Below are 21,395 nucleotides of genomic sequence, written 5' to 3'. Positions count from 1 at the left end.
ACAACTGGCATCCATCACCTTGAAATTTTATTATTTCTTTTCTCTTTTTTTTTTTTTTGTACTGAGAATTGAACTCAAGATCTTGTGCTTGTCAGACAGATGCCCTGCTGCTGGGCTACATCCCCAGCTCATTATCTTTGGTTTTCTGAGACAGGGTCTTGCTATGTAATTCAGGCTGGACTTGAACTCACTATATTGCCTAGCTGGTCTCCAATGCCTCCTGAGTGCTGGGCTTACAGGCATCTGCCACCACACCCAGCTACAATTTATTATTTCTTACAACACATACAAAATACTCTCCACTAGATGTTTTAAAATTTGTAGTAAACTGTTGCCTAGCTTAGTTCCCTCACTATGCTATTATACTTTGGAAGGTTTTCCTCCTATCTAACTGCAATCCCAAACCCATTAATCATCCTTTCTTCCTCTTTCCCATATCCTTCTCAGCCTTTGGTAATCACTATTCTATTTTCTACTTCTTTGTCATCAGCCCAGGCAGACATAGTTCATACCACCTAAGGCCTGACAACTGCATTAGAATTGACCCTCAGATCTGCCCAAACCCTGGGATTGACCATGGTTCCACTCATGACTCTGAGAATGAACCCCAGGTCTTCCCATGATACCAGGATTCACACTAACCCTACTGCTGACCCTGGGATGGACCCTGGCTGTGCCCCTAACCCTGAGATTAACAAAGCCTAAGATTGAATCCCAGGGCTAACAGTGACTTTGAGATTCACCCCAGCCCAAACAATGACTTCTAGGACTCCTGGGTTTTCCCAAGACTGGAATTCTTCCCTGTGTTCACTCACGATTCTGGGATTGTTACATGTCTTACTCATGACCTTGGTCACTCTTCGGTCCTTCTAATAACCTCAGGACCCCCAGTATATGTTGTTACGATGTCCATGCAGCCTAGTATGTTAGCTTTTCATTGCTGTGGTACAACACCTGAGAAAAACAAAAGGGAAGGTTTATTTTGGCTCATGGTGTTCTAACACCGGTTTCCGTCCATAGTCGTAGACTTGTGGTGAGTTAGAAGGACATGGCAGTGGAGAGCTTCTCAACCTCATGGTGGACAGAAGTAGGGGAGACACCAAGAGCAAGATATAGTCTCCAAAGGCAAGCCCCACAGGTCCACTCCCTACAACTAGGTCACATCTCCCCATTTTCCATTAGCTCATAAAATTATAAATCCACTTGTTTTGTAAATCTCCCAGGGAGATGTAAATGAAATAGCTGCCCCTGAACCGAAAGGGCACTAATAATGCAAAGAATGACTATAACAAACCCAGCTTGGCAAATAACTGAGTTTATCAGGGCTTAATTACAGAGTGGTACACAACTTGCAAACTGCAACACTCTGAAAGCTCCTCACCCAAACTAGACTACTAGTTTTATACAGCACTGATCAAAACAGCAAAATCAAGCTGGGTGTAGTGTTGCACACCTGTAACCCCAGCATTCAAGAGGCTGAGGCAAGAGAGTCATCAAAAGTTTAAGGCCAGCCTGGGTTACATAGCGAGTTCAAGGCCAGCCTAAACTATATATACTGAGATTTTTGTCTCAAAAAACCAAAACCTAAAAACAACTCCACCAAACGGCAAAATCAAGCCAATAATGATGGCACATGTTTGTAATTCTCACACTCAGGAGGCTGAGGAAAAACGATCATAGTGAGTTCAAGGCCAGCCTGGATACCATAGTGAGACCCTGTCTCACAGACCAGACCAAACCAAAAGAAAACTGTCCTCTACTTGGTAAAATCAGGATCAAAAACAAGAAAGATGCTTGGGAAAAATTGTATGTACTCCACTTCTGTCTCACCCTTAACAGGAAACTCTGCTGTTCTCAGCAAGTGCTGTGCAGCCGCGTCAGTAGATGAACTTGAGCTGCTGTCTGGCACACAGCCTGGGCACCGGGGGGGGGGGGACCCTCAGGGCAGCTGCGGATGGTGGGGGGCCTCACAAGATAGGATTACTTTGGCTAGGTTCAGAAGCCAAACTTATACTTTCAAAGGACATATACAAGCTTGAGGTCTGGTAATCTCAAAGACAGGCACTGGAGCTGCTAGGGGAAAGCCAGAGATGGAAGCCAGCAGAAGCTGGCAGAGCAGGAGGGACTCTGGAGGGGATGTGGCCTGGCAACCCCTTTCCTTCAGGCTGCTGGAAGTGTGGACTGAAGGAGAACACATTTCTCTTATTTTAAGCCACTCAGTCTGTGCTCAGTTGATGCAGCAGCCCCAGGAGACTAAAACAAAGTGACATCACTAACATCAGGGGCACAGGTACTGGGCTCCTGGGCTCGTCCTGGATGGGGGCTGAGCTTCCACACTTATCCCCTGGATTTAACTGCAGCCTAAGCTGACCGAACAAACACAACTCCTGGGCACAGAGGCCCTGAGTTCCCATATTCTGAGAACCTTCACCTGACTCCAAGGGTCTCTCCTGCTCTGGCCCTGGAGCTCAATATCCACAGTACTCATTTTATAATGGGCACCTCCCCAATGGGTGCTGTGCCTGGCATTGTGCCAATGACACATGCTGCCCTTGGCTCCCAAGCATTGTGACAGCCTCCACAGGGTAGCAGAGGACCTGGGACTGGCAGTGAGGGGGTTCCTGCCTGAACCTCTAGGACAAAGCCAAGAAATTTTTCCCTCCTTCTCTGGGCGGCAGCACCTGACACCCTGGGCAGTGGAAGGCCATGGCTGGGCCAGAGCTGTAGTCCAGGGCCTGCTGGAGGCATCTTGGCCAAGCATACCCCACTGTACCCTGCAGACATTCATAAGACACCCGGGGGCTCTGGGAGCCTGACATGGGTGAGGACACCTGGGTTGTGACAGATAAACTCATTTCAAGGGGTAAAGCAGTCCCAGGAGACTGGATCTCAGCAGGGCAAATGAAGGTCCCAGCTTCTACTGCCCAGAGCAGGCACCTTAATGTCCACCCCCTGGCCCCACCAGAGGGCAGCCATGGGCCTGGCACTTGGGATCAGGGACCCTAGAGAGATTGTTCAGGTTAAGGGAGCCCTGGTCAGGTTTGGTACTGGGGCAGGAGGTGGGGAGTGGGCAGGACTTGCCTCTTACAGTCTTTCCCTCCAGCATAACTTTTTTCCTTTGGTGCTGGACTCATACTCAGGACCTTAAAAATGCCAGGCAAATGCTCTTCTACCACCGACGTACATTTGCAGCCAAAAGCATGATTTTTCTCAATGGAACATAACCTCATACTTCAGACCTGAGACTGCTAGCCTTGAATCTTGTTTTATCTGATATTAAAGTTTCCATATCTGCTTTCTTCTTGTGTCCCATTTTTTAACAAGGCATTTTTACATTAAAATAGAAAAGACATTTTAAAAGAAATTATGAAACAATAAATTTCTTTGCCTACCTACATTGGCATTTTCTGGAGTATATATTCTGGTATATACTTGCCAGAATCTGGAAAGACAGTTTTCCCTGTGGTACAGTCACCAGGTCCTCATGATCCCAAGTTGGGCCTCATTCAGTTACCCACCAAAGACTTTCCCTTGGGGCCTTGGCAGGAACCCTGCAGGGTATGCTAGCATGTCCTTGCCTGTGGTATGACCAGCAGGTTCCTTGCACTGGGCTGTGCAGTCACACACCAAGGACTCTCCACTAGGGTACCTGGAAGGAACTCTGCTTGGAGTCTTCCAGAATGTCCTTCCAGAACATTCCGTGGACTTTTGGTGCATTGTTCCCCCTCCAATCCAATGGCCTCACTAGGGCAACCCCCTTTTCCCTCCCTGTGCTGTTCTGGGGATGGACGGAGTTGAGGCAGGTGTGGGAGCTGAGGGAGAGTCTGGTGAGCAGAGCCTCCTGCCAGAGCCCTAAACCGGCCCTGAAATCTATTCTGTCCACTTTGAGCTGCACAGGGGTCCCCTGGAGGACTGGAACCATTTCTCAGAGGAGTCACTCCAACAACCCCTACCCCCACAGTGCCCAAGAGTGAGGACTTCGGTCGTGGCTTGTTGGTGGTCTGATACTTCTACAGAGGACTTCTGGCCCACAAGAGAGACTGGGTGGTGGTGTGCAGTATGAGCACATGGTGTAGCCCCCAGGATACCCGAGCAAGGCCTGTGCCAAGGTGGCCATCCCCACTCCCAGGACCCTGAGTTCTCTCTTCTCTATGGCAGGTTCCCTGATGCCTCTAAATGGATTGTCCAGCTGGGTGAGCTCACTCTCTACCCATCTGCCTGGAACCTACGCGCCTACCTCAACCGGTACAAGGTGAAGGACATCTTCATACACCCTAAAGCCAAAGGGCAAACCAATGGCATTGCCCTGCTGAAGCTGGCCTCTCCTGTCACCTACACCAAGTACATCCATCCAGTCTGTGTCCAGGCCGCCGCCGCCTCCACATTCCTGCACCGGTCTGACTGCTGGGTGACTGGCTGGGGCGTTCTCCACGAGGACCTGAGTGAGGCTGGGACACATGGGCAGCGGGGGAAGGGTGTGGGCGGGCACTCTCCTGGTCCTCTGTCCCAGCCACACCAGGCACAGCAGCCTCTCCCTGGTGTCTGGGGCACCACTGAGCCCTTCTGCCTGCCTAGTCTGCATCCTTCCCATCCATCCTCTCCTCTGCCTCCCACCTGTGAGATCAGGAACCAAATGCTCAGTCCCTTCCCTTGCAGACAGACCTGGGGGCTGAAGGCCACAGGGGCCTCCAGCTTGGCCCTTCCTGTGTCCCCTGGCAGCGGGGTTGGGGTGGGGCAGCTTTGTGGGGCAGCTTCAGGCATTCATTCCTTACGCTGAGACTGAATTCACAGCCCATGAACTTTGGAAGAGAACAGTGTTAAAGGACACCCCTCGGCGATCTTTAGTATATTCACCTAGTTGTGCAGCCATAACCCCATCTAATAATAGAACATTTTCATGTTCTCAAAAACAGCCCCCCTCTCCTCAGTCATCCTCTTGGTGGCCCAATGTCCCAGACCTTTCACCCCGGTCACCTGCATCCTGCCTGTCTGGGGATTTGCCTTCTCTGAACTCTATCTTTTGTGTCTGCCTTCTTTCATGTGATACAGTGTCCTCAAGGTCAGTTCACTTTGTAATTTATATCAATCTTTTTCATTTTTATCGGTACCAGGGATCGAACTCACAACTGCTTGCAAGGCAGGCACTTATGCCACTGAGCTAAATCCCCAGCCCATTTATATCAATCTTGCATTCTTTTCTTTTTGAGGTCTAATTTACATTGTATAAATGACTTACTTTAAGTTCAGGTGAGCCCTATCTAGACCATTCACAACACTGTACCACCATCCGTCTCTATCGAAGACCCTCATTCCCACTAAGCAGCCACCTGCTTGGAGCCCCAGGGACTCACTGAACAGCCTTCTGTCTCTGGATTCAGCATTTTTTTAAAAATCCGTACCGGGGATCGAACTCATAACCATGCTTACAAATTCAATATTTTTCATGTATTTCATATAAATACCTTTATATAGCATGTTCCTTTCAGGGTCTCACTTCCGGCATCAGAGGGTCTTCAAAGTTCATCAGTGAAACTCCAAAAGAATGTATATCTTTTTTGTTTACACCATTGTGCATTGGTGGGCATTTGCGTATTTTCTACCCATAGACTGTTATGAATGGACGGATTAGGACATTGCTATACTATCTTTAGTGCACTTGCCTCTTTTCAGTGATTTAAGAAGAATGTTTGGGAGAGGAATTGCTGGACCATATTGTGGAGCTTTTTGTGAGACCAGCAGGGTTGCACACCATGTGCACCTTTACATCTTCATCAAAATGAGGACTATAATTTCTCCACATTTTTGTCAGTATGTGCTATTTTCCAGTTTTGCTACCGTGGCCATCCTTTTTATATGTGAAATGGGAAACCTGGAGTTTCTGGTGACATTCTCATCTGTTGATTGTCCCAGGATGTCTTAATTTCTCATTAATTTTCTGAAGAATACCTTTGTATGATATGGAATTATTTGTTGATTGTTCTTTCCATTGGCTTTTTTTTTTTTTTTTTTTTTTTTTTGTCCCAGGGATTGAATTCATGAGCTCGTGCTTCCCAGGCAGGCGCTTATGCCGCTGAGCTAAAACCCCATCCCTTCCATTGGCTTTTAATGTGCTTTTATGAGCTTGGTATTAAATACATGCCATTAAGGCAAGGATTTGGGAAGGTGAGGCAGAAGGATTTCTGGGAGGGAGTTTGAAGTGAGCTACACGGTGAGTTCAAGGCCAGCCTGAGCAAGATAGAAAGACCGTATAAAGTAAAAGCCTTTTTACTGCTTTCTGGCTTCTATGAGCTTGTATTTTTTTGATTTTGTTTTTGTTTCATTTGCTTGTTTGTTTGTTTGTTTGGAGGCCTGAGGTTTGAACCCTGAACCTTTGCACTAAGCTACATTTGCACTAAGCGAGAAATGTAGTTCCTCAGTGGTTACATTTCTCTTTGCTATTTTTTATTTTGACAAAAAGCCTTGCTAAGAGGCCCAGGCTGAGGTCAAATTTGTGATTCTCCTGTCAGCCTCCTAATGTGCAGCACCATACCCCGTCAGGCTTTTGTTAGTCTGGTTATAATGTGTTGCTGTATGACCCTGTTTGTGTTTGTCCTCTTTGGAGTTTTTCCTTCTCTCTTCTTCCTTCTCCTCTTTTCATTCTCCTTTTCTCCCCTCCTTCCTCCTCCTCTTCCTCCTATTTCTTCTTCTTCTTGGCTTTTTGAGCCAGGGTTTCACTATATAGTTCAGGCAGGCCTCCAGCTTGCCACCACACCCAGCCTGGAGTTTCTTCCTCAAGTCTGTCAGTCACAAAATGTGGGAACATTGTCCTAGATTTTTTTTAAATTTTATTTTTAATTTTTAAAATTGTCCTAGATCTTGCAGTCCAAATTCTCTCAGTCTCTTTAGCTTCTCCCCATCTGGGCTTTAGGCAGGGACTCCCCCACTGGTATACTCAGGGGTCTTCTGTTGTACAAGCAGGAAAACCAAGTATTGGGGGAGTACTTGTCCACCCTTTGGGTCTTCCTGTGGTTTGTTTTGTTTTTTCTTTTTCCCTTTTTATTTAGATATACGTAGTGATAACATTCATCGTAAGGCATTTGTACCTGTACATGTGTCTTGCTTCTTTTTTTCTCCCATTCCACTTCCCACCCTTCAATTCTTCTTCCCCGCCTTATTTATAAATCTTCGTTTCCATTTTCCCCTTCTATTGTCTTTTCTTTCTTGTCCTTTCCTTCCTTTCCCCCTTCCCCTCCCTTGTTTCCCTTCCCATTTGACCATTTTTTTCCCCATTTCCCAAAATCTATCATACACTTTTGGGCCTTATTTACACTTTTGATTTCTCACATTTAAAACTAGACTGATATTTAAATGTGTGTGTCCAGTTATTTCTCTTAAGAATACTATCTCAAAGTGTGTACATTTACTTAGAAATATCTCAAGATTATTATTCTTAGCTGGGCATAGTGGCACACAACTGTAATCCCAGCACTCCAGAGGCTAAGGCAGGAGAATTGTTCTGAGACCAGCCTGGGCTACAAAGTGAGCTCAAGGCCAGCCTGAACTGCATAGTGACACCCTGTCTCATAAAGACAAAAAATATATATCATTCTTTATGGCAGAATAGTACTTCATTGTATGAAAAAAAAAACCATAGCTTCTTTTTCAGTTCATTGGTTGATGGATATTTAGGTTGTTTCTAGGATTTAGGTATTATAAACTGAGCTACTATGAACATGAGTGTCCATATATAGCTGATGCTTTTCTTTTGGGAAAATAACAAGGGGAATAGCTGGATGAAATGGAATCCTCTAGTGTTCATTTTCTGAGGAATCTCCACCCTGAGTTCCTCAGTGGTTGCATAAGACTACATTCCCACCAACAGTGGAAAAGGATTACTTTTTCCCCACAGCCCCACCAGCATTTGTTATTGGTTGATTTTTGTTTGTTTGTTTGTTTTGTTTTATCGGTACCGAGGATCGAACTCACGACCACACTTGCAAGGCAGGCGCTTATGCCACTGAGCTAAATCTCCAGTGGTTGATTTCTTGATATTAATCATTCTTTCTGGAGTGAGCTAGAATCTCAAAATTGTTTTAATTAGCATCTCTTGGATAACCAGTGATGCTGAGCATTTTTTTCATACATTTGCCATGTCTATTTCTTTATCTGAGAAGTGTCTATCCATTTCAGACATCCAAATCAAGGTCTGATTTTTTTGAATTCTTTATTATGCTAGATATTAGTCTTTTGTCTGTGGAACAGCTGGCAAAAATTTTTTTCCCACACTGTGGGCTGTCTCCACTCTGTGGATGGTTTCTTTTGTTATGCAAAAGCTTTTCAGTAAGATGAGATCCTAGTTGTTGATTCTTTATCATAGTTCCTGTGCAATCCAGGTTCTGTTCATAAAGTCTTTGCCTCTAACAATGTCTTCAAGAATTCTACCTATTTTATTTTCCAGCAGATTTACTGTTCTGTTTTAATATTTAGATCTTTGATCCATTTCGACTTTAGTGAAAGATGTGAATTTAGTGGAAGATATTGATCTAGCTTTAATCTTCTGCACGTAGTCAGTTTTTCCAGCACCATTTAATAAAGAGGCTGTCTTTCTTCCAGTGAAGGTATTTGACCCCTTTGTCAAAAATAAGGTGGAGTTGTTTCTGCATCTTTTAATCTGTTTCATTGATCTTTAGGTCTGTTTTTTGGCAGTACCATGCTGTTTGTAACCACAGTAGCTTTGTAATATAATTTCAAGTCAGATATTGTGATGTCCTCTGTCTTGTCTTTGTTGCCCAGCATTGCTCTTGCTATTCTAGGTCTCTTCTGGCTCCAAATGAATTTTAGGATTTTTTTTCTTTAATTCTGTGAGCTATGCTATTGGTATTCTGACCTGGATTGCATTAAATCTGTACAATAATTTGGGGAATATGACAATTTTCACTGTATTGGTTCTTCCTGCCCAAGAACAAAGAACATCATTTTATTTTCTGATATCCTCTTCAATCTCCTTTTTCAGAGTACAGTGGACCCTCAATTTGTTCATGAGGGCTGGTTGTAACTCAAGTTGGTTGTAAATCAAGACTACTTTTTTCTTAAGAAATAATGGAAATACCCATAATGCATTTCAAATCTCTGGAAGCATTCCTAATTAAACTTTATGTAATAAAAAAAGGATTGTATAACCTGGTAAGCACAAAGTCCTGAGTTCAATTTCCCATACCAAAAAAATCAGCAGCGTTGCTAATTGTTGGTAGAGAAGCTGTCTGTACACTTCAGGGCCTGGCTCTGCTGTCGCTGGTAGACAGAGTCCAGATCTGTGTTGACTAATCCGGATTAATTCCAGTTGACCCTGAACTTCTGGTGGTCCTCCTGCCCCAGCTTCCAGAGTGCTAGACTTACAGGCGTGTGCCACCACTTTTGGTTCCTCCTATGATTTTTTTTGATCATCCACAAAGTTGCATGCTCACCAGGGATAGTTTGCATCACCTCTGAAAGGTGTGTTTTCTGTCCTGCCCCTTGTCTCAGATGGCAGAGGGGATGCTAAAGTCACTGCCTGTCTTTGTCCTTACTGCCACACCTCCGCCACCTCCGTACCACTTCCAGAAAGTGTAGGTCATCATCCTGAACAACATAAGATACAGTTACCTGTTCGGGCTGCTGTCCCATAGTAGCTTACTCAGAGATAGAAGGTTTTATGCGAGCCCTGGGGATGGCAGCACAAGACACCTGCGAAGTGAGTGCCCCTCACTCCAACCTGTGCCCCTCAACCGAACCTGCCCCAGCTGAGGGTCAGGGGCTGTTTCCATGTGCCCCAGCATCCATCTTTATAATTCTGGAATAGAAATTAACTGCAGCCCTTGGTCACTCAGCCTCCCCAGGATGTAGAGATTCTAGCCCAACTCTACAGATGTGTAAACTGAGGCTCTGTCCTTGCCAGGTAGGTCCTAACTCCAGACCCCCTCCTGCTCTCCTAGTCTCTGTGCTAGGCCACCCCAGGGCAAGCTCACCCATGCTTCTCTTCAGCATTACTCAGGATGCTTGGCCTATGACCAAGATGGGCTGTGGTAGCAGATTGTAGTCATGAGCTGGGGCGTAGCTTGTGTTTGGCCCAACTGGCCCTGTCTACACCAATGTCACTTATGCAGGTGCTCATGTTTCCCATGGCACCCAGGCCAAACCTTTTCCACCACTGTTCCTCTCTCTGCTTTGGGCTCTGGAGCTCTGGGGAGGATAGGGCTGTGCCCACCTCACCTGTGTAGCTATCAAAGCACTGTCCCTTTATCAGGCTGTGGGTACTTAGAATCAAGTGCTAAGCCTGCCTGGATCCTGTCCCTTTCCTGTCCCTTTCTGTCTAGTAAACTTGTGTGCATATCTAAATTGGTTCCCTACATACTTTTACGGGGACTCAGTGGCTTCATTTTTTTTTCCCTTCATGTCAGACAGATAACGCACCAACGTCATAATAAGGTTTGAGGGAGACACATCTCATGTACACAGCATGAACACCCAATCATCACGCTCACGAACTGAAGGATCCCCAGTGGCTTCCTTGAGGACTTCCTCTGCTCACTCGTGACCTGTCCAGCCAGGACCGCACCCCAGCTCCAACCCTTGCCCACATTTTTTTTTTATTTAAAAAGAAAAAAAAAACCGGAAAAAAAAGGGTAGAAATAATACAAAATTTCAGAAAAATAGACAGTAAGAAATCACTAGTTGGTAAGTTACATATTGTCATCTTAGAAATAGTTGTTCAAGTTACAAAATTAAAAAATTCAAAGTGTTATTCAAATAATGATACTGAAAACAGTTCTGCTCAATGATCCAACAAAAACTTACTAATATGGTTATCAGTCCTACACACTTGCTTTTTTATCTTAAAGAGGGTAAGATTAAACGTCAAAACAGAACAAACACAGTTCATAAGGAAACAATTTAAAGAAACACAAATTTCAAAGCACATCCACTGGAGATCTTCACTGTCTATCTTATTGTCTCTAGTTTTCTTCCAAATAGTTGTCCCCATCTTCACACACATTGAATATATACTGAACATAATAGAACTAATCAAATCATTCCAGGATGATGAAGGCTTTTTAGGTCTTCAAGGCCTGATTTTGGGGAAGACAATAACGACTACCATAATGTGTCTCATTCTCTTCGAAGTAGCTGTCTTTATCTTTACATATGCTGAAATTGAACGTAAGAGACTAGACTAATATCACCCTGAATAGTGAATAATAGTATTGCTAGATTTTATATCATAATGTTACAGAATTAGCATTGGGTTTCTTAGTGTCTCTTCTTCAGAGTATCTGTTCATTACATCATGTATTATATAATCTGTTCCCATAAATAGTTTAGAAATTATTCCCATGTGTGAATCTCTACATGTATATCTATCCTTTCTGTATTTTAGGGAAAAACAGATCAAAACAAGACAACAAAACAAATTCCTAGAAAAACATGAAATAAAAAAAGATATATAAGACCACAATATTAGGTAATCTACAGTAGTTACTATGCTTTCTCTTGTTATTTTCAATAGACTTGTCCACATAATCAGGCATTATATAGTTAAGCATAGCATTACATAGCTATTTTTATAAAAACACATCTTTGGAGACATTGTAGGACTTGAAAGCAGTTAATAATAAAAACTGGAATGGATATCTTTTACATCTTGTCATCTTCAAAGTAGTTGTCTCTACTCTTAGACTTGATACTATCAAGTATACCAAATTCGAATAAAATCAGTCAAGGCAAAATAGTGGTCTAACAAACCAGCTTCAAATAAGATCAGTCATAGTAAGAAAATGTAAGTAATACAGGGTTTCAGTTTAAGTTAATAGGAAATTAAGGATAGTTACTGTGGTATAACCTGTTATTTTTGGGTTAGCTGTCTGTGCCCTCAAATCTCATATGAGTGCACAGAGCAGAACACAATATAATCAAACTAAACAGAGCGTTATGACTACTGTGGCTTTTAAATCCTGATACACTTTTAATAATGTCCTCTGCTTTCCTTTTTTTAGGCAGTTCCTCACCTTTCCCCTTCTCAGGATGCTTTGTATATTTTGGGTCCCACTAGCTCCTTTAGTTTTTAGACTAGGGGGTCAACCTGTTATCTATCTGAGTGTTGCTGAACCTTTTTACCCCTGAGCTTAATCTTGAGTTGTACTCCTTTACTTACTAAAGGCACAGTTTTCCTTTCTTCCAGCTGTGTAGTTCTACACTGCCCAAAAGTGCATTAGCTTTCCAATCTATCTGCGGCTGCTGGATGAATTGTCCCTATTTCTCTCTGGTTTCCTGTCACATATAGTATTGTTTTCTCATCTTTGACTTTCAGTTTATTAACCCTCTTTCAGGTTGAGTGTATTTCCTATTCAGAGCATCTCGATGGATCCTGCCTCCTAATCTACTCTGCCTGTGGTTTTTTTTTTTTTGTTGTTGTTGTTAGTGTATCAAGCCTATCTATCTTAAAGATTATAGCCTACCTTCTCTGCCTCATCTCTGCTATTCTATTTTTCTGCTATTATTTGTCCACTTTATTCCTTCATTCCACTGTCTGCCCCATTCATTGAGGCCTCTCTGCCACTGTTGCTGGAATCCTGGTATTTTTTTCTCTCTCTCTAGAATGTCCTTCAGTATTTTTTGTAGGGTTGGGTTGGTGGCCATGAACTCCTACAGTTCCTCCTTGTTTTGGAAATATCTTGTTTCTCCATTAATTTTGAGAGAGAGTTTTTCTGGATACATCAGTCTTGGTTGGAAGTTATTTTCTTTCAGGGCTTGGACTATTTCCCCCCAGGCTGTTCTTGATTTGAGAGTTTGTGTTGATAAGTCTGTCATTATTTTGATAATTTGTCCTTTATAGGTGATCTGCTTCTTTTCTCTGGCCGCTTTTAATATTCTGTTCTTGTGGTCGATTTCTGATATCTTGATTATTATATATCTGGGTGTAGATCTGTTTTGGTTGTAGGTGGCTGGATTTCTGTATGCCTCATTTATCAGGATATCATTACTTTTTCCTATGCTTGGGAAGTATTCCTTAATTATATCTGTGAATATTCTTTGTAGTTCATCTGTGGTTACTCCTGCTTCTTCATTTATGTTTTTTATTCTTAAGTTATAAATCCTCTTGTCATCTTCTAGTCTTTGAATTGTTTCTTCCTGGTTCCTTCTTATTTTTAAGAGATCTTTTCTTTCATGATCACACATCATAAATCTCTCTTCAAGTTTTGAAAGGTTAACTTGAGTTTCTGTCAAGGCATTTTGCCAGCTTTCAATGGAGTTTTTAGTTTCCTGGTAATCTCTTTGAATCTGTTTCATGTTTTCTTGTTTTTGTTCATATTCTTCATCAAAGGCTTGTCTTCCTTTTCTGAGTTCCTCCATTCTACCATCTGTGTTCCCTTGGGAAGGGTTTATCATTTTTTAATTAATCTTTTTAGATCTTGCTTCACTTGAATCAGAAGTACAGTTTTAAGTTCATCTATGAGGCCACAAGGGTATTTCTTTATATCCGCTGATGCTGTGTCTAATATTGCATGATTACTGCACTGGTTCTCTTCTGTATTTACCTCTTCTGGGCTTATTTTCCTGGGGTCAGCAGCTGGAGGTTTTTTTTTTTTTTCCTTACTTTTTTTTTGTCTTTTTCCTTTTTATTGGTACTGGGGATCGAACTCACAACTGCCTGCTTGCAAGGCAGGCGCTTATGCTGCTGAGCTAAATCCCCAGTTAGCTGGAGGTTTTTTTTTAAAAAAAATTTTTATCTCTTGTCATGTTTCTGGTTTCTTTCAGACAGGTGTCTTCTGGGGGTCTCTGGCCCTCTCCGTATTACTTAGGGTCTTTCCGAAGCATGCTGACTGGGGTTTTGCTGCCCTCCCCAGTTTGCTGCTATTTGAGGTACAGGCAAGGACATAAGACAGTGCAGGCTAGCCTCTAGCCTCTGAGCCAGTCAACCCGCAACTTCTTTCAGGGACTTATGTTGTACCTTGTGGATGTCACAGAGTCATGACCTTTTTGTCCTTGGCTATTGGGTATAACCAGAGGCATAGCTCAGTCCCCACAGAGCCCACCTATCCTCTCTGCACCAGGGGCCGCCTACTGACACTGCTGCTGCACTGGGCTCTGCCCAACTCCAAGATGTCCTCCAGCCAGCCAGCCGCAGGACCCAATCCCCAGCACTCACCGAGAATCAATGCAGCTTCTCATCTTGACTCCATCCCACTCCACGCTGTGTCCTCCTGCCAAGGGCTCGGGACACAACAATTCTCATTATCTGCGGCCATGGCTTCAGCTTGACCTTGAATCGCCTGACTCCAGGCCACTTCCAGCACAGCGCTGAACGGGTCTCAGTGAGCATGTCAGGCTACAGCCCTCCATCCACGCTTTTCCTTCCCTTTTTTACTTTTATTTTTCCCTTCAGTTTCTTCCTGGCTTAATAAAAATCATCCTCCAATCATCTGGCCCTCTCCATGCTGTCAAATTCTAGCACCAGAGCTGCCTTCCCTGCAGAGGCTCTCCATCCAGCCCCCTATCAAGCCGCCATTTTTTCTCATTCATTGACCACATTTTTGTTGCAGATGAGTGAACCTTCTTGCGTTAGTTCCATGAGAAAGGTAATTTATGGAAAGATGGTCATTCCTTCAGGGTGCTGAGGGCTGGGAGTACCAGAGGGACAGATGTTCCCAGTCACTACATGCCCCCCATTGTAGTATGCCCCTCACACAAATACCAGACCCTCCAGGTCTTACCTGGGTCCCCTAAAAGCCAGGCTAGGATCAGAACTTAGTTGCAGGTAGTTTATCTGGGAGGTGATCTCAGAAAGCACATGCAAGGAAGTAGAGAAACTGAGGCAAGGAAGGAAAGAGTTTGTATGAATAAACTGCATGAGGTTATCTAGGCTGGGATACTGAGAGAATGAAGCCTACAATCTACATTGTGGTCTTCCTCCTCTCTCCTCTCCCATGTCACTCCCAAGAGATTTAGAAATCCTTGGGGACAAGTCCTGCCAGCACTGAGCATCCCTCTCCTATCCCAGTGCTACTGTGCCTTGCAGAGCTGCCCCTGCCTTCCCACCCTCACTGTGCTCACACTGGCACTTGGGAGGGTCTCTCAGGCCTGGCTTCCTCATAGGTGGGTCCCTCAGCAGGGTGGCCCCACAATCTGAGTGTGGCTCCATGTAGGACCTGCTATTCTATTTTCCCCCATTCCCCCACTCCATTGTCACCTTGCGCCTCTCATATCTGCCTGACTCCAGGCCACCTCATTTCCTTCTGAGGCCCATGAATGGCTCATTTCTTTCTGTGGCTGGTGGTGTGTTCCCAGAAAATGTCCTGCAGCAGGTGCACGGGTTTCAAGTGTGGCCCCATGGGGGGACACCAGCCACAACTGTGTACTCAGCCAAGGGCCCCCACTCCTGGACATTGTCCCATCTCCTCACCTGTGAGCCTGGGAGTTAAGCCTGGCTCCCTAAATCTGGGATCAGGGCTGCTGTTCATGCTGTCCTCTTGTCCTGCAGGTCCACATTGTTCAGCAAGGGACTAGCCCCCTCTATTGCAGCAAAGAGAGCCCCTTAATTCAGAGAGCACAATGTCCCTCTGGCTCCCAGGTGCCATGCTCGGTGGTGGGGTTTGCATTATTTGTTCACTTGGAAAAAGTAAAAATGGGAGTGGGTGGGGAGGACTGGCCCAGGGGATGAGGATTGGGGACCCAGGTGTGCCTGGTCTTCATATGGCTGGTTCTAAGGAAAGAGATGAGCCCAGAGCCCTGTCCAAAGTGTGTCTGGGGACTTGCTGATGGAATTGGGAGGAGGAGTAGAGGTGGATGATGGCCAGAGAAAACATATCAGAAACAAAGGCAGCTTCACCTTTGTTACCAAGTTCACCAAGGATCTACAAGGGAAAGGATTTAATACAGGACATACCATTTATAGGATTATGTTATAATATTCACCCAAAGAGTCAAATGCAAAATAATACAGGAAATCTATCCACACACTAGAGATCCAAAGAATCCAACTGAGGGCCTGGATCCCATGGCAATGTCCTGCACAAGTCCAGCTGGAGGCCTAGAGCCCACAGCAATGTCTCATTCAAGTCTGTTGTTATCAAGGATCTGCACTGAGAAGACCCAAAGGTCACTGGTGGAAGCTAAAAAGTCTGCACCAGTGGGATGAAGGATCTGTACCAGCAGGCTGAAGGATCTGTATTGGAACCAGGAAGTGATGCTCAAAGTAAGGACCAGAGCTCCGAAGCCGTCTTCAGGGACAGCAAGGTTCTGAGCTGCTGTGATGAGAACAGCTGAGTTCAAATCAGAAAAACTAGTGAACATGCTTTTCCAGGAGAATCAGTAGTACACCATCTTCCCCTCTGGTTCTTTTGAGGCCATTGGCAAGAGCTCTCAGGTAGGCCATCGACAACAAGCACCACACTGATTCAGTTCAGCTGGGTGTTACAAGTTGACTACTAACTGTCAGTCAATCCCCCATACTAAGTTACCCTGCTGAGTGTCAGGAGGGGCCAGTGCACCACACTGCTGGGACATGAGAAACTGAGACTGAAAACACTGAGGGTTCCACTGAGACACAGGTGGAACTGGAGACCCTAGGAAAGGAGGAGAGTGAGGACCCCATGATAGAGCAGCTGGTGGCCTATCATGGGGCAAGGAGCTTAGTGGCCATGGGAAGTGGGATTAGATATTTGTCTCCCAGTTATATATAAGCGGTCCTAGGTAGTCTGGGATGCTGAGAGGAAAGTGAGTCTAGAGATTTTTCTAAATCTGAGTATATCAGTAACTAACCAGGTGTTATCTCAGCACTCAGGAGGCTTCGACAGGAGGATTGCTGTGAGTCTGAGACTGCTTGGAATGTGTAGCAAGTTCAAAGACCAGACTGGACTACATAGTGAGACCCTCTGTCAAAAATCCAAATTAATGAATTAATTAATTTAATAAAAAATAAGGATGAGTACACCAGAGTGGAGGTGAAAGGGTTTAGAGGGAACATGTCAAGGGCCAAAGGCAGGTTCACATCCAGGTACTCCCTTTCCCCAGTTACAGGGGTCTCCTCCTCATAAGGGTCTCACCTCCAATTCCCAGGTTGGCTGCAACCTTCTAATACCAAGTGCTGAGGTGCCGGGGATCTCCCTAGTCAGGTGCAGAGTGAGCATGTCTGTGTGGAGCATGCCCTGTGTGGAGCATGCCCTGTGTGATCTCTGTTTTCCCACAGAGACCAACTCTGATAAGAATGTTTGTGGCCTCCAAAGCCCAGTCCCAACTGTGACTGTAACAGGAGGTTGAAACATTAGACGTCGTTAGGATCAGATGGGGCCCCAGGATGGGATTAGGTTTCTTATAATAAGAGGAAAAGATCACGGCATCCCCCACACACCCCTCCTTATCCCACCACATGTGGACACAGGAACAAGGTGGCTGTTGACGAGCCAGGAAGCAACTGTCACAAAGAATCGCATCTATCAGAGCCTTGATCTTGGACTTCCAGCCTCCCGCAATAAATGGCTATTGTTTTAAAACAGCCACCCTCTGTTATTTTCATCAGGACAGTGTGAATTCACTGAGACAGCAAGTAATAAATGTGCTGTGGCAGCCTTGGGAAGTCAGCCCTGCCACCCTGGGTTTGAAACTTAAATAGTTTGCTTTATTTACTTATTTTTGGTAGAATTTAAGTTTGAACCCAGAGCCTTTGCCTTAAACTATAGCCCAGCCTCTTTTTTCTCCTCCCCACCCCTTACTCCTCCTCCTCCTTTTTAAACCTTTGAGATAGGGTCTTCTTAAATCGATATGTTGCCCCAGGCTAACCTTGAATTTATGATAGTCCTGCCTTAGCCTCCCAGCGGGCTAGGATCACAGACATGCACCACCGTGCCCATCTAGTTTCTTTTTAACATTTTCACTAATGGGATTTTAATTTCATAAAATATTAAGCAAAATATGTAGCTGTGTGTCATGGCTTTCCAATAAAAGTGTTACGAGTTTTTCTGGGGCCAAATTTAGACAAAATGCCTTGCATAGAGCTTGGTATCTGTACAAATGCGAGTGGATGAGCAAGCATGAAGAGCTGACTGTGCCATGAGTGCAGACCTGAAGAGCCCCTTCCCTGTCACTCCTAGACCTTCCCCTTCAGGGGCATCTTTTCCAGGCAGCCCACGCAGGGGCAAGTCTGTGCACAAAGTCAATTTCTGTGCATGCACAAAGATGCCCTTGAGCATCTCATTGTCTTCCCCCCTGCCCCCAACAGGTCTCTTCTCCAATCCCTAAAGTGCCAGTGATTGACTGAGGTCATGTAGAGGACGCAGGGCCCAGGAGTCTCAGCCTTGTTGGGATGGCCCAAGACCAAGGCTGGGAACCCAGGTGAGGCTAAGCGAGCTGCAGGTAGAGATTCTCTCATGTGCTGTGCCAGAGGGGAGTCCCCTCCACCCCACCTTGGGAAGGCAAGATGTCCAGGGCCTATCTTGGCCCAGGGGAGAGGGCCTTATTGTTCCCTCTCCTGGCAAAGCGGTAACTGGGGCGTGCCCTGGACTTGAACACAGGCTTAGTAAATCCCCCTCTTAGTGAGCCCTGATCTGGAGGGACAAAGGGCCTGTTGAGCATCCCTGAGTGTGGGCTCTGGGCCAGCACTCTATGGCTAACAGCTGATGTAGGTGCAACTTTTCTAGGATTGGTCCTCTTGACCCCTACACATAGTGAATGCATGTATGTGCGTGTGTGTCTATCTGTCAATACCCCACGCATCTCAATGAATATGTGCCCCTCAGGTGCATTTGGCCAGTGCCCTTGTCTCCTCTAACCAGGCTGGCAGCTGTCTCTTCCTCCAATCATTCCCACCCCTGGGGGTACTTCCTGGAGTCCTGACCCAGACAGATCATCATTCTGGGCGCCAAACCTTGCCAGCCTGGATTAAAAGCCACTGAGCTGGTAGCACAGCTGTACAAGTGCCCTTGTTCTTGAATTGGGCTGGGCTGGACACAATCTCCCTTTGTGCTGTTCTTGGGCCCTGCCTCAAGACTGTGCCTACCAGGGGTGCAGGCTGTTCTGCCTCTACTTCCCTGACAGTTCTTGGCGCCCCGGAGGTCCCGTCTGCCCTGGGCTGCTCAGCTCCGATTTGTCTGCAGGCCAGAGGTTCCCTGAGACTGACATGGGAGGCTGGAAGGGCAGCTTGAGGGGAGCTCACTTCTGCAGTGAGTGTGAGTAGGATCAGAGTCCTGGAGTCCCCAGGAGAAAGTGCAGGGCAGAATAGAAGGCAGCTGTGGGGCAGAAGGCCAGTGTTGAACAGAGCACCTTCCTGCTTTCTGGTCTGCCAACACCATGGAGAGCACTTTGTTCCAGGTGGGCTGTGGGTGAGTATCCACCAGAAGTCTGTAGGCTTAGCAGGTAAGACCGGAGACTCTGGGGACCATAATGTCTCTGAACATGACCTCAGCACTGTCTATGTGGCATGAGACCCAGTGGCTGCAAATGATTGCCCTAATACTCCATGACAAATGGCACTGAATTTCATAAAATTCTCTTGTGACGTACAATACCAAAATACTTTTCTTCTGAAAATTTTCTAATGATTTTAACACATGAAAAGCATTCTTAGTTCAAAAATAGGTGGTGGGTTGGTTTGCCCTGCAGGGCATTATTTGCCATCCCTAGTGCTGGTAGCACCTGGCCCATTTGGTCCCACAACCCTTTACCCACAGCCCCTCTCTGAGACCAGTGTCCCCACTTCCCAGTGAGACAGTCTGTGACATACAAAGCCATTCTCTGTGCACCTTTCTATTCTAGGCATATGGTGTGTCTAAACACACCAATTCAAACCCAGCAGGCTCCTGTGAGCAAGGGAGCTTCTGTGCTCCTTCCCACACCTCAGCAGTATTCCCAGGGTGGCATCATTCATTCAGCCCAGACAGACACTCTGTTACTTCTAATCTTTTGCACTTTCCAGAGACTAACCTGGTGCAGCTGCCTGCGTAGTGTAATCTTCAGCATTCTGACCCTTCAGTGCAGAACCTCAGATCTTCATGGCCACCCAAGAGTAGATTCTGTTATTATTGACATATAGCAGAGGAAGCAGTCAAAGCACAGAGGGAGCCCTCAATCATACCCCAAGTGAGGAGGAAACCAGATTTGCACCTCAGTTAGGCCCTGGGCTGACCTCCAATCTATGGTTATTCCAGAGGTCATAGCCCCTGAGGACAGTCCTGCCTTCTGCATGTCACAATGCACAGTATCCAAATGGCACACCAGGGGCTTCCCTCGAGTTGTTCTTGGTTCCCTGGCTGAGCATCCAGCAGCATCCATCCACACCCTCTCATCCTTATCCTGCACCCTTATTCTGTCCCACATTCCAATTCATTTCCAGCAGGGTAGATTTAAGTCCTTCAACTTCTTTGGGTCGAACGTCTCCCCTCTTAAGCTAGTGTTGGTACATAATGGTGTAACACAAAGGAGGGTCCATACATATAGATGGGGGTCAAGGAGACTGAATTGGGTGAAACAGGAAAGGGTGTCCAAGATGCAAGCTCTGGAGAAGCACTGTCATTGCTTAGATAAAAGGGAGACCCTCATCTTAGCCCTCCTGCATTCGAAGAATAGGAGACAAAGCAAGTCACTTCTCCTGGATCTTCAGTCTCACGACAGAGTACTAAGCAAGGTCACATCCTGAGCGTCCTTTTGTCCTATGGGCTCTGTGCTCCTTAACACAGCTCATCCCCCACTATGCCCAAAGCCAGTGTGGAGGCCACAGATGCCTTCTGAGTGGCAGGACAGGGAATGGGATTTGAGGCGCCTCTTGCCCCTGGCTCAAAGCACAGATTTAGACTGTGTACTATGGCTCTCTGGCATAAGCAGGGAGCTGGGTCTAGGCCCTGAAAGCCCGCCAGACCCAAGTGCTACCCAGGATGAATGAGGTCTGAGCCCATCTCTGCCAAAACAGCCCCAAGCCCACAGCCCTTCTGAGGACCCCTGCCTTGGCATCCCAGGGGTTGAAACCTGCTCAAGCTGGCTAGGGAAAGCCTGTGAATAAATCACCTCCTGCCTCTGAAGAAAAGGTCAGTCTAGGTGCTGACAAGAGCACCCAGAAATGACAGGTAAATGCCTGTCGTCTCCAGGCTTGTTTGTGTAGGCTGCAAGGCCAAGACAGCAAACACAGCACATCCGGGAGCCTCCCAGGGTGACTTTGGGGATTCACCTCGGAAGAGCCCTCACCAGCAACTCCTTCCTGGCCCCCTAGTGACCACTGGGTTCTTCCTTTTGGAGGGGGGCCCATAGGCCCCAGGAGCATATAAGGGGCAGATGACAGGTGCCTGGGCACAAGATTTCCATAACAGACTTTCCTAGCAGGTAAGGCGCTGTTGTAGGGGTGGGGGCAGGTTGGATAGCTCCTCTGGGAGTAATGCAACTTCTCTGCTCCCCAGAGC

At 45.9% G+C, this 21,395-nt stretch overlaps 1 protein-coding gene and 1 non-coding gene across 2 annotated transcripts; one reads left to right on the top strand and one right to left on the bottom strand.

Annotated features, from left to right (window-relative positions):
* Positions 1–905: 905 nt before the first annotated feature.
* On the top strand, positions 906–14,417 carry LOC134470820 (serine protease 41-like). Its single transcript, XM_063227084.1, has 4 exons — positions 906–921; positions 1,021–1,033; positions 4,159–4,442; positions 14,067–14,417. The coding sequence occupies exons 1-4, from the start codon at positions 906–908 to the stop codon at positions 14,078–14,080; spliced, it is 327 nt and encodes a 108-aa protein (XP_063083154.1). The 3' UTR covers positions 14,081–14,417.
* On the bottom strand, positions 10,410–10,511 carry LOC111754045 (small nucleolar RNA U13). The gene has a single exon (XR_002788777.1). It is a non-coding gene; the product is annotated as a small nucleolar RNA U13 (small nucleolar RNA).
* Positions 14,418–21,395: the final 6,978 nt, after the last annotated feature.

The sequence above is a fragment of the Cavia porcellus genome, unplaced genomic scaffold, assembly GCF_034190915.1.
Source record: "Cavia porcellus strain 051 isolate PalLab524CR breed Dunkin Hartley unplaced genomic scaffold, mCavPor4.1 scaffold_16, whole genome shotgun sequence".
Taxonomy (NCBI): domain Eukaryota; kingdom Metazoa; phylum Chordata; class Mammalia; order Rodentia; family Caviidae; genus Cavia; species Cavia porcellus.
Note: the sequence above shows the minus strand (reverse complement) of the source record. Positions and strands in the feature narration are given on the sequence as shown.